Consider the following 13,592-nt stretch of genomic DNA (forward strand, 5'->3'; position numbering starts at 1 on the left):
GGAGAACAGGGAGTGTAGGTGGGTCAGATAGCAAGAGTGAATGGGAAAGATGGGGAATTGGTGAGGGAGTAATTATATTGAATGAAGGACAATTAATTCACACAATATATATATATATAGTTGTTCAACCTGCTCGGCTATATTCTGCCCTCTTAAATAATGACATATTAGCTAACTGAGTCTTATATATCTGTAAAAGATTGAAAGGCCATAGATGAAACACCTTTGATCATAGATTTGCTGGATCAGAGCTTAAGAGCTAACCCAGGGCTCAGTAACAGCAAACAAAACTATGAAACAAAAAAAAAAAAAAAAAAAAAAAAAAAAAAAAAAAAAAAAAGAAAAAAATGTAATTGCAGATTGATATTTTATTTTTAAAAACCAAATTCTTTATTTCTTATTCATCTTTTTATGCAACCCCATTTGTTCCCAGTTATTTTCAATTCAATAGATTTACAGATTTGTCTCCGCAGTTAAATCTACACAGGTTCTCTCACACCCACTAACCACCGGACTAACCAACCAACCAACCATCCAACCCCCAGAAGTCCTTTCTTGGTTTGATTTGCCAGTTGTTTTGTAACAAAGCTAACCAATATGTGTGTGTGTGTGTGTGTGTGTGTGTGCACGTGCATGTATGCACATGTATGTTGGAAGGAGTAGTAAGATGTTTGCTACTCTGCCTCCTTTTCTAACTTCCCTCACTCCAAATGCAACAACTTCCTTGAATTCTATAATCAGGTTGTTTTGTAGAATTTTTTCCTTTAGCTTTCAAATTATTCAATATGATGTGTGGTGGGAGTGAAAGAAAGAGTTTATGTGTGATAGAAAGAAAGGAAGGGAAGGATAAGAGAGAAAATAGTAATTAATTAGACTATACCTTTTTTTCTTAATGCTTAAATAATTGGTTAATTAACTAAATGATATTTTACTTTGAAGCTTTCACTTTATTTTTGCTTTTCTATTAAATTAATTTTTAGTTCATTATTATTTTATCACGAAAATCATTCCAGAAAAACTAGGTTTAAAAGACAAGTTCTCCCTTACATCACCACAACCTTAACTACCCCTGCCAAAAAAACAAAAAACAAAAACAAAAAGCCTCACCAATATTTTAACCCTTCTTTATTTTCAGCTTTCATGTGGTAGGAGAAAGATGTGGGATTAAGAGGCAGTAATTCTTTCTTTTACCCTTCCCCATAAAATAAAATCTTCCGTAATTTAATATCAATTTAGATTTAAAAAAACCTCCCCAAAAAACAAAGAAAAAACCCCAACGTGCCTCGAAATCCCACTTCCTGTAAGAGGATAAAATATTATCTGCGAGATTTAAAAAGCACAACTAATATCTGTTTCACCTGCGATGGATCATTTCTTCATTTTTTTTTCCTTCTACTTTCTTTCTCAAATACTTCCTTCTTTCATTCATTTTTGGATTTTTTTAATACTTAACTTTTATTTTCACCAATCAACAAAAAGGAATGTGATATTGTCAAAAGAAGTCGCCAGTTATGTATGGTGTTTGTTTATTTTTTTTTAATCAATTTTAGTTTGCTGAGCTTGGCAGCCTTCTTAGCAAATGACCAGCAGATGATAACTGTTGATTAAGATACCCAGGCACAAGTAGAGGCTGATTAGTGATTTACACAAGTCCAAAGCCCTCTGTCTGGTTAATGGCTTGCAACAGTTTGGAATGAAGTTTCGCTTTTGAGGTGTATCTAGGCAGGTCGAGTAGGTTGAAGCATGTGTGAGCAACAGGTAAATAATCTTCTCCACTTTTGGTTGGTTGAATAATCATCTGAAACAGAAGAGAGGGAGGAAACTAGTTGAAAAGAAATTCTCAATATAACCATTAGAATTTATATTTTAGCACAGGTATATCTATCAATACCAAGCTGCTGGTGTAGCTGTTTTTATCAGTGGAACTGGCCTGCCTACTAAGATGGAAATCCTCATTGACAGAAATTTACGTTGGTTGGGGCACATACACAGGACACCCCAGACAAATCCTTTACTCCCAACTACGTAAAGGGGTAAAGGGAAAGGAACTCGTATGGAGAAAGCTTAAGTCATGAGCAGTCATAGTTGTGATGACTGACTGCAGAATAATAATATACATGAACATCATCATCATTTAATGTCTGTTTTGCATGCTGGCATGGGTTGGATGGCTTGGCAGGAACTGGCCAGAGGCTGCCATTCCTAATGCTAGCCACTTTACAGAGTATATTGGGTGCTTTTTACGTGGCACCAGCACCCACATCAATGGTTTTTATATGGCACCTAAGTTTTGTGATCTCAATTCTGTTGTGGTGGGTGGGTCTTTTGAGTACAGAAGACCACCCAATGATGGACTACTTTTATTCTACCATCTTTTATTCTGAGCTGGCAGAAGGAAACAATTACCGTGAAATACAGCTGAGATTCAGAGACATCCTGAAATGGAACCTTACATTCTGTGGCATCTAAGGAGTTCAAGATTTATGGAGGAATACCTGTTTTTTAGCTCTTTGAACAAGACAGAAAAAAACAAGATGGTAAATAAGAAAGAGAAGGCCAGCCACAACTGGTGAAAAACTAAGGACCAACACTATTAAACAAGTAGAATGTCGGGATGAAAAATAACATGCATTCTTATTTCATAGATGTATGACTAGCATTCGAAGGGTACCTTTCTTTAAAGTTAAGTAAATTTATGAACTTGCAAACATCAACCCACTCAGACTAGCCAAGTAAAATGTATGTAAAACAGAAAATATACAAAAAATAAAATTCACAAGTAGTAGCATGGGTGTGTATATGTTAAATAGACATCTTAGAGAATTTAGTAAAGAACAAAGAGTGAAAATTAACAAACCTTGAGAGAGGTCATTCCAGTAATAGGAATTCTGTCACTCCCAGTTAGAAACACTGTGAATATAGAGGTCAGTAAAAATATTACAATTTAAGACACTGAAATACATGCATAAACTTTGGACTATTACTCTGTGAGATGTAATATTTATTCCCATTATTTTGAATTAGTCATGTATTATCTCATGGCTTTGAGATTTTGATGATGTGACTTCATTTTCAGAATGATATGTGTAAGAGGCCAAATATGGCTGGTTTGAATATAAAATAAGTAGAATATCTGGGTCAGATGTGGTTGGTTTAAATGCTAAAGGGTTTAAGGCACCACTAAGACTTTTGCTATCATCTAGGAATTTGAGTAAATGTAGATTAGAAATGATTTTTCTCCTTTGCTTTTTTCAGTTTGATATAAGAAGATGAATTTAGCACTGCAAGCTAATGAAATAATTATCCCTTGTAGATAATTATTTACTATCACTTTACAGTGAAGTACACCTCCCTTTGATACCTATTCAAAGATAGTTGGATTAAGCCATTGACAACAAAGTGTCTTTGGTGAGGATACAGAACACTAAATGCAATGTTATCCCTTTGACCTCTAAGTCACCATCTTACATGTCCAACTCCAATTCTATCTAGACATACGAGCACACAGAGGTAAGGAGAGATAGAGAGAGCAGCAGAGAGAGTGAGGAAGATGTATTGGTTAAACACAAATGTCAAAGCCTAAGAGATAATTTGCATAGAATGTTTACAGATTTATAAACTGAATGAAAACCAGATGTGAAAAAATATTTAAAAAATTAAATTAAATGAAAGCATTTAGTTAACAGGCTATATTTTATCCTTTATCTTTTACATGTTTCAGTCATTAGACTGTGGCCATGCTGAGGCACCACCTAGAAGAATTTTAGTTGAATGAATTGACCCCAGTACCTTTTTTTAAAGCCTGGTACTTATTTTATTGATTCCTTTTGCTGAACTGTTAAGTTATGAGGGATATAAACACACTAACACCAGTTGTCAAGTGGTGGTGGTGGTGGAACAAACACAGACACAAAGGCACACATTTGTGTATGTGTGTATGTATATATATATATATATATATGACAAATTTCTTTCAGTTTTGATCTATCAAATCTACTCACAAGACTTTGGTTGGCTGAAGGCCATAGTAGAAAACACTTGCCCAAGGTGTCACACAGTGGGACTGAACCTGGAAACATGTGGTTGGGAACCAAGCTTCTTACCACACAGCTACGCCTGCACCCATATTTATTTGATTTATTTTGAAAAACTCTTTTGTAAGATATGAATATGTAAATAACATCTGAATACATACACAGGAATTTCTTTTTGTCTTCCAGTGACAAGTCCAAAAATACTTCCCAGAAGAATTTGATAGTAGTGTGATAACGGTGGTATTCATCTTTGTAAGTGGTATTCTGGAAATGAAATAAGCATCATTAAAAGAACAGAGAAAGCAAAACAAAATGAACTGTTAGTTCTTGCTTGAATGACAAAAACCTAGAGTGTTAGTTGTTGTTCAACTTTAGTTTCTAATGCTAATAAAAATGAGACATTAAATCTTATGTTGGATCACTGTATGAAGCCCTCTCAAAAAAGCATAGAAACAATGTCTTTTGTAGCAGAGTTGAAATCACAACTCACAAACTGGTAATCTTATTTACTCAAATATTTCACTAAGATTTTGTCCAGCAGGTCAACATTTTTAATATTAATTAGGCCAACTACTGCACAAAATTAGTCTAAAAGTGTGAAAAATGTACCTTTTCAAGTTCTATAAAATCATATTGTTCATTGCCAATAACCATTGCTTGTAATTCACGGGGATGCAGTAATTCCTTTAATAAAGAGAGAAAAACAAAATTTCTCATTAAATTAAAATTATGTATTTTTTTTGATAGAGTTTTATTTTTTATTGGTGAAATATAAATAACATATATACAATTTATATTTAAAGACTAATCTTAGATTGAATAAAAAACATTAAAAAAAATTTAAGTGGAATCTAACTAAAATGACTATTCTGAAAGATTAGTTGTTTAAGAAGAATAAGTAAAAAAAAGGAAGAAACAATAGAAAAGATAAAAAAGTCTAAACAAAAATTATTGCATTCAATTTTTTTTCTACATAACTTTAATAATTCTGCAATAAAGTTACTATTGTTGACACAGTATACTAAAGATTCATTTCAATCCTGACTTCTTGTCTACAGAACACAGTTCTGAAATCTGGCTTTACCACTACTTTCATTATCTTCCCAAGTTTGCTCCTGTCTGTCTCAGTATTTTTCATAGCCAGTTTCCAACATCTTTTCACTCATCAAATAACAAAAAGACCTCCTTCAGTCATGAAAGTTCCTCTCTGAGGCACAAATCTGGGAAAGGTTGTTTTATGGAAGACCAGCAGTCACCATGTATACCAGCCTCCCCTCTCCACACCACCGGTGTTACCCAAGGGAAAGGTTGTTACAACTTGGCACCAGCGACATTGCAACTTATTGCTACAGCTAAGTGAACTGGAGCAACATGAAATAAAGTGTCTTGCTCAAGAACACAACACATGGTTGAGGAATTGAACTCACTACCTCATGATTGTGAGCCTGATGTTCTAACCACTAAGCCATGTGCTTTCACAGGTAATATTATTCATACTAATTACATGATTAGACCAACACAACTTCTCTTGCACATTGTTAAAGGTTTTTACTGCCCAGTTATCATCACAGCTTACTCCATGTCAGTTTCTTTTTCTGCAAGTCGAGAGTTAATATATACCAGGAATTTATTTATCAACTACTGAGAGATAAAAGGTGAAGTTTTGAAGTCATCTCAAATAAAGTTTGAACTAAAAAAGCAAAAAAAAAAAAGCTACAAACAAGTTACTGTAAAGTATCTAGTCTAGTTATCCCCTGTATCACCAACGATTACTTCTCTTTGGTACAACTAGTTGATTTTTATTGGTTAAGAGGTATATTTCCTCTGCTTGAACCCACAATAATTTTCCTTTTGTGACCAGTATATTATATGAGACAAGTGTATTAATTGAACACCTACAAGAATAATAGAAAGAAAACAACTAAAAAGGGCTTCTTGTTCCAATTTTAAAAGTATCCAAATGCCTCAATCACTACCATGTTCCTATGAAGACTGAGAAAACAAGATTACCAAAGCTTTGCTCCTGCACACTTTAGAAAAGCCTTCACTGAAAGCCAGGAATTCTTTCTCAACAGATTTATTGAAGATGTAGTCCACGTAAGCGTCAACAAATTCTTTTCTAATAAAATATAAATAAAAAAAAGCAGAACATTAAAAGATGATTATGTTAATCCAGCTTTCATGTAGACTGATGGGTAGTAGTCATATATATATATATATATACACACACACACACACACACACACACATACCTACATGCATACACACCCATCTGTTTGACAGTATAGTATCTAACAGATTACCAGCCTGCCAGTAATAACTACTAACTATATTACAATGCCAGCAAGTGTAATCAATCCTCAGTATGATAGATGATAGTGACCTCCAATTGATGAAGGTAAAATATATCTGGAGCTATAGAGATTGAAGTGTTTGTACCAAGGACAAGCCATAACCACCACCAATGAGTCAATTGTGGAATATGTTTCATGTATATGCTGGTATAACAATTTAGTTAACCTTGTCTTTCATTTATACTAAGTAGATATGCCATATAAATATCTACTCTTACTACAAAGCACAAGTTCTAATTTTAACAAAAGTCTATAAATATGTTGATGTGTTTGTGGAGTTGACAGAATTAACCTCAATAAAAGAGTCTGGGAGGATGACAGTAAAGTCAACCATACCAAGATTTCAACTCAGAATATAAAGAGATATTTATTAACAAATGAATCTTTTTTTGTATCTATTGCAACAAAATATGCTAACACAATAATGGTTAAACCTTGATTTTCAATAATTTTAAGACTAAATGTTTTTTTTTTTTGTTTTCATAAAACAAACATTACAATTCTTAAAAGTACCTTCTAATTATTGCTTTCATTCTAGCTTAATTGTAAAAATACAAAAGAGAATTCTGGCATTAAAAAAAACAACAACAAAAAACACATGTTGTTAAGAAGTTTTTGCTCAGACTTGGAGCAGTCTTAGAGATGAAGATAAGACTTAACCAGTTTGAAAGAATATTGCTTATTCATATTTTTAATTATCAATTAAACATAGTGGAACTATAGCTACTGCAAGGTCACACAGTTCCAATCTAAAAACAGGTTCCACTCATACTTCATTGTTGAAGAGAAAAATACATATAAGATACTACAATATAATAATTTCTGGATGTAGGTTATTGCAGTGGACCAAAGGACTTCTCATTGCCTATGTAAAGTGAAATAGCAATTGTAGATTCAGCTTCTCAGAAATTTACAACTATTTACCAGAAGTACATTTCTTATTGAAATGATAGCATGATATTCTATATTGGCTGGTTGGATCAAAGGGAAAGATTTAGGCAGGTAAATTTTCTCAAGGTAGGCATAAAATGGAGATATTAGTATAAACATAAGAGGAGAAATATGCTTGAGTAATTGAATAAAATAATCTTCCTACCTATTTGATTTATTTACAACTTTCTTTGCGCCGCCAGGAACCAATTCAACATTTTTCACTTTCTCAAAACTTTCCACTGATATCTGCAAATGCAAACAATGGTTATTGCTCCTGGAAGTATGAATACACTAAGCACAATGCGCTGCTCTTACCTGGTCACAAAAACCAACAGCAGAAAGGTGTCAAAAATTTCAATGACGCTTTATTGATTTTACATGATTAAAGGACTACATTTGAACTCCAGTTCATCTCACAACAGTTAATAAGTCTAGCTCAAAATTAACCATATCCTGTTGGTAAGGTTTCAAGAAACTTTCCAAATGGTTAGCATTTTAGCAGTTCACATCCTAAATGTGATGGTTATGATGTTCTACATATTAGAAGTTTCAGTATCTTGTACTAAGGACTTATTTAAGTTGTTGTGAGAAATAGAGGTAAGGTCTCATCACAAACTCTGTAGAAACATCATTGAAGTATCAAGAAAAAGTTTGTTTGAATTGATTTTTTTGTATTTTCTCACAGCATAAATTTATCACCTTCTCTATGTCAAGACCATACTTGGTTTAAATTTGAAGCTATACAGTGATTAGTTGTTTTAAAATTCCAATATGTTGGTAGACCACGTAAACTGCCCCACGAAAACTACACACACACTAAACATGCATATATTGACGAATTTATGTATATATACTTGTAACAGAGATGCATCTCTCATAAAATCATGCACATATGCTTATGTATACATCTTACACATGCATGTATTTATTCTTTTCTGATATGTGATTGATGTCCAGCTTGATACACAAACATGTTTAGTTTAATATGATTCTCTCAGCATATACTTGTGTGCTTTACAAAATAATATTCTAAATAATTATTACAAAATGGACACCTACAAAAACTATATTTACTAAGGTCCGTACTTTAATTACATTCTTCTATTCTAACAAATACTAATTCACTATAGAACTTTTTTTCATATTTTCTTCACAATAACTGGATGAGCAAGGTTAATAAAGTTTAGATTTATATTTTCTTATGTAAACAGCCATTTAATAGTCTTCTACAACCTCTCATTGTCACAGCAAATCATATTATAGGAATTAGAGTTGGACCCATTTCAACCTCTATATATTTGCTGTACAAATGGAAGAGTTGAAATGAAACCAGGAATAATTTGAGAAAAGACATGTAAATGTGCCTGTCCAAATTTGCAAACAAAATATTTCACACAAGCTTACTTGGTAAAAAGGCAATGTAAAATAACAACTAAATGGTTAAGATCAAATATCTACCTCAAATGTAATGCCAAAGACTTCCTCAAAATCGTCTTCTCCATATGCCAGAATTTGTTCTAAACTCCTGTAACAAACAGAAATAATGGTTAAAAGTTGAAGAATTAAGGATTAAAAGTTTAACTGAAGAAGGAATATATATATATATATATATATATATATATATATATATATAGACTTGCCAAAAGCAATTTAATTTACAAACTGGTACAATTTATTGGATAACAGAGAGGAAGCTGCCCAACACTTACCTCCCAATGGACGGCATCAACTCTTTGAGATCATCGAGAGTAACAGGCCTGTTGGTAAACACAATATAAATAGATTAATTAGGTAAAAATCATGTGTTTATGTCTGCATATATATTTATGTAAACACACATATTAAATCCCAAACAGCATTACATTTTCAGTGATAAACAAATGAGCATAGACAGATTGTTTTTCCGTTTATGATGTCAAGGTCTTTCTCATCATTTGAATTTCTCGCCTGTCTTGTCCACTGATTCAATATCACATATAGCTGGTATTTATTTTATCAAAGCTTTTGAAAAGCTAATAACCTTGGTGGTATTTGAACTCAAAAAATATTTAGGCTCTGAGCTCATAAAACAAGCTGGCAATAAGAATATTATAATTTCTGACATATGCACAAGACCACAAGTTTTAAGACAGCATCAGTGACAAGATTAATGTGAGTTTCTAGTAAGGTGAGACAATGATGCAGTTTCAGATTATAGTCAAGCTGCTTCACTTATGCTATTTGCTTTTACAAAAGAAGCATAAGTAATCTTGATTTTTTTTCCAGGTTTTAAATCCAGTTTTGTTTGGGAGTTGGGGCAGGCAATAGAAGATAAAGAGCTGACACTCAGTTTACTATCACCACTTATGAGAATAGATGATAGTGATAAATGAATAGCACAAAGTAAACCATGTTGCACTTAGAGCACAGAAGAGTAGGAAAGTAAAGTGGTCAATACAAAGCATCTCATTCTGTATGACTGAGTATATTAAATTTGTACGATGAAGTTATGTTTGGTGAGGCATGAAACTCATTCTGGTTCAGTAAGGACAGTAGCCCTCCACAAGATTGGAAATTAACTGTAAACTGTCAATAGGCTTACTATGTAGACAACTCCTCTAGCAGTAACAGCTCTAATTGCCTGAGCTCTGGATAAAAATTGTGCAAAGATGATCAGAATGGATTCTAATGATTTCCAGGTGTTTTTCTTTGGTAAGTGCCACTTGTTATTTTACCATTGCTAATACACACATATCATACCATTTTGACAAGTTGGTTTGTTTATCAATATGTTGTCAAACTGAATAGCTGAAATTTCAATGGTTTCTGGTCTAGCAAGAGCACCATGCTGTGTGAACGACTATGGTAACTAAACATTATTGATATAGTACACTTAAGTCTAAATTAAGTACCATGACTATGTACAGCTTACAACTGCAAAAAAAAATCATCATCATTGTCATCAACATTTAACGTCTGTTTTTCATGCTGATATGGGTTGGACAGCTTGACAGGAACTGGCAAGGCCAGGAGCTGCACCAGGTTCCATAGTCTGTTTTGGCTTGGTTTCTACAGCTGGATGCCCTTCCTAATGCCAACCACTTTACAGAATGTACTGGGTGCTTTTTAAGTGGCACCATCACCTGTGCTTTTTACATGGCACCAGCATCCACAGCAATGCTTTTTATGTGGCACCTTGGTTTTTGGATACCAATTCTGTTGTGGTGGGTGGGTCTTCTTGAGTACCACAATGTGCCACATATCTTGATCTTTGGTTATCTCCTTTATAAGGCTCAGCGTTTTGAGATTGGCCTTCAATATTTCGTCCCATGTCTTCCTGGGTCTTCCTCTTCCACAACTTCCTCCATTTTAAGTGATCGGCACTTCTTTATGCAAGTCTCTTCTTTTGCACACTGCATATAATTCCTCTTATGCCCAACTTCTCTCTCAATACACCAGTGCTCTGTTGAACATACACACACACAGACATTGCCCATCCAATGGAGCATACCAGCTTTGTTCCTCTCCAGCCTTCACATACCCTCTGCATTCAGAGCACACATCTCACTACCATGTAGTATAATTGAATCTATAAAAAGTTAGAATTCACTTGTAAACAAGAACGGTTTGCTAAAATGTACCATGTAATTGTTTTAGGTGTCTATGTAGTCATGAGCAGGCATAGACATCATCTCAACCCCTGCCCTTTGACCCAGCTGCTATATTTTAATAGTTGTAGTATTGAGTTGAAGTGATTGTGCAGAGTTGATCAATTATAAAAGTTCCCAAACCATGAAACTTATTTCAGTGAAATCTATTACCATCATCACACTAGAGAGGGCTTGATATTAATGAATCTTTGTCTTTTGGTGTTGTTTGTTTGAATTCTATTACTCATGGAACCATGTATACTTGAGTGGGATGAGTTATTTTTAATGGAATAATTTTTCTTTTTAAAGCTAAATGCACTTTTTACTGCTAGCCCTTCAATGACATGTCTATATGGTCACTGGGCCTGCTTGAAAGCATTAAAATCTTAAAATCTCCTCAAATCAACCTCCCAGCTTAAAAAAAGGAGATGCTATTAGATAATGTAATCCTGTATAAAATCTAGAGTGGCACAGCTTGAATGTTTTTGATTACAGGCTTGCTCAATCAGAGTTTCTCTAGGGATGAACACCAATAACTGTGAAATAGGGAGTAGAAATCCCAGGGATGAAAACTTAAGTAGCTACAGTAAGGTCTGAACTTATTTATGATCATACATTTGTGCAGTAATCCGGCACATTAAACACAGCTATTACACCTCAAGAAAGTACAGAAAAGTTCTTACTTGTTCAGCAATTTCTTAAACAATGCTAGAGGGAATGGCAAGACAATTATGGTAAAGTTATAGATGGCCAAGCCACATATTGTTCCAATCAAATGAAATTTGTCAGTAGTTTCAAAAGTCTGAAAATATAAAACAGTAAATAACAAATTAGAAACAACACTAACAATAAACAAACTAAAACACAAATATACTTGTATTCATTTTTATTTAAGTATATCCTAATAATATTATCATTTGGTATCAAAGTCTTTCATAGTACATCTACAACCCAGTGACTGATACACTTCTTAGATGCATTACTGGATACTGTAAAAGAAATCTTTGATAATATCTAATTATTAATAGAAAATTATTCAGTTAGCTAATTTCAGTGAGAGAGAGAGAGAGTTCATTGTTCTTTTAGGTCCTGCAAATTAGGAAGAAAAATAAGACTGATATAACAAGAAAAGAAGGAGAGACTTAAAATTCACCACTGCACTGATGTCTTGTATTCTTGGTAGATATGGAATTTTATAATTTCTTACATAGGCATAAGGTCAGTTTTATCTTTCATCCAGAAGGGTGAAAGGCAAAACTGACCTTGACAGATTTGAAATTAGAATGTAAAGAATTGAAAAAAAATACTGCAAGACATTTTGTTTGATGCTCTAATGATTCTGCCAACCCATTGACTTTACACAGGTAATATCCATTATAACAACAATGCCTATTTCTGCTACATAAGACTGATACACAAAAATACAAGTTTATAAATAACACTTGTTGCACATTAAATTTGGTATTTTAGTAGTGTGGAATGAAGACACTCAAGATGAATACTGCTGTTTGCATGATCTAGAAATACCAATAATATAAGTTATTTTGACTGAACAAATTAATAATGGATGGATTGAGAAAGGCAATAATTAATTTTTTATAGAAAGAAAATGAAAAAAAAAAAAAAAAAAAAAAAAAAAAAAAAAAAGAAAAATGAAACCTACTTCACTATTAAACCACATTAACCTGGATTCCTCATAGTATTTGAACATACCATAGTCAGGGTTTAGAATTTCACGCATGATAAGTAAGAAAAACTCCTGGTTGAGAAAAATAAAGTAAAAAGAAAAGACAATTATAGAAAGCAAATTTATTATGTATGTACATGTACACACACAGTGTGTGTGTATGTATGTATACACACACACACACACATGTACATATGTAATAGCTAGAAGTTATTAATTTCTTACTCAGTTTCTTAGTACCCTAAATTATGAGACATAAGAAAGGAGCAATGGATAAGTGTGGATTAAAGCTGAAGATCTGGACAATGAAAAAGTCTCTTGGAAGAGCCTAAAATGAATTCCTTGCAACAAGAAATGGTACAAACGTTAATCTAATAGAATGCTAACACACTTGAACAACCCTGTTGGGATGTCCAGATTCAGCCAAAGAAGAGGCTTAATGACCAACAGACTTAATGAGGATTGGTAAATATGTTCACTGAAGAGTAAAGGTAATGCAAGTGATAAGCAGTACTGCTACACTGCCAGAATTTGTATCAAATTACCAACAATACTGATAGAATTATTCTGCTGTAAAACACATCAGGTATTGTCATCGAAACCAGTGCAAATAAATCCTGTACTGGAGCACATCTAGAAAGTTTGCTGCAGGAAAATTCGTTTCAGGATTTTTGGCTGTAGGAGAGTTTGCCACATAAGAAATTTTGCCATAGGAAAGTTCACCACATAGGAAATTTTGCCTCAAGACAATTCCACCCACCGAAAAAGATCAATGTCCGCCTTGGTATGTAATTGTTTCAACCAACATATCTATTATATTATTATGGTGAAGCTACAGGTGGGGGTAGGGTGGGTTGGGGAAATAAAGCAATCTAAAAGATGATGTTTTTAAAAAAAAAAAATTCCACTTAAATAGAAAGTAATATAAATATGATAACATTTACAAAGAACAAAC

General features: G+C 33.4%; 1 protein-coding gene across 4 annotated transcripts in view; it reads right to left on the reverse strand.

The window, feature by feature from the left end:
* Positions 1–1,108: 1,108 nt before the first annotated feature.
* Positions 1,109–13,592, reverse strand: part of LOC106869128 (probable E3 ubiquitin-protein ligase HERC4) — a 99,900-nt gene continuing 87,416 nt past the window's right edge. For all 4 annotated transcript variants that reach the window (XM_014914692.2, XM_014914691.2, XM_014914693.2 and 1 more), the window contains exons 21-30: positions 12,614–12,709; positions 11,634–11,752; positions 9,031–9,078; positions 8,780–8,846; positions 7,485–7,567; positions 6,045–6,153; positions 4,644–4,718; positions 4,196–4,298; positions 2,858–2,910; positions 1,109–1,798 (exon numbers count right to left, since the gene is read on the reverse strand). In XM_014914692.2, coding sequence (XP_014770178.1) covers positions 1,643–1,798; positions 2,858–2,910; positions 4,196–4,298; positions 4,644–4,718; positions 6,045–6,153; positions 7,485–7,567; positions 8,780–8,846; positions 9,031–9,078; positions 11,634–11,752; positions 12,614–12,709 — 909 coding nt within the window. In that variant the 3' untranslated portion in view covers positions 1,109–1,642. The remainder of the gene's footprint in view (positions 1,799–2,857; positions 2,911–4,195; positions 4,299–4,643; positions 4,719–6,044; positions 6,154–7,484; positions 7,568–8,779; positions 8,847–9,030; positions 9,079–11,633; positions 11,753–12,613; positions 12,710–13,592) is intronic.

This window comes from Octopus bimaculoides, chromosome 5 (genome assembly GCF_001194135.2).
Source record: "Octopus bimaculoides isolate UCB-OBI-ISO-001 chromosome 5, ASM119413v2, whole genome shotgun sequence".
NCBI classification, from domain to species: domain Eukaryota; kingdom Metazoa; phylum Mollusca; class Cephalopoda; order Octopoda; family Octopodidae; genus Octopus; species Octopus bimaculoides.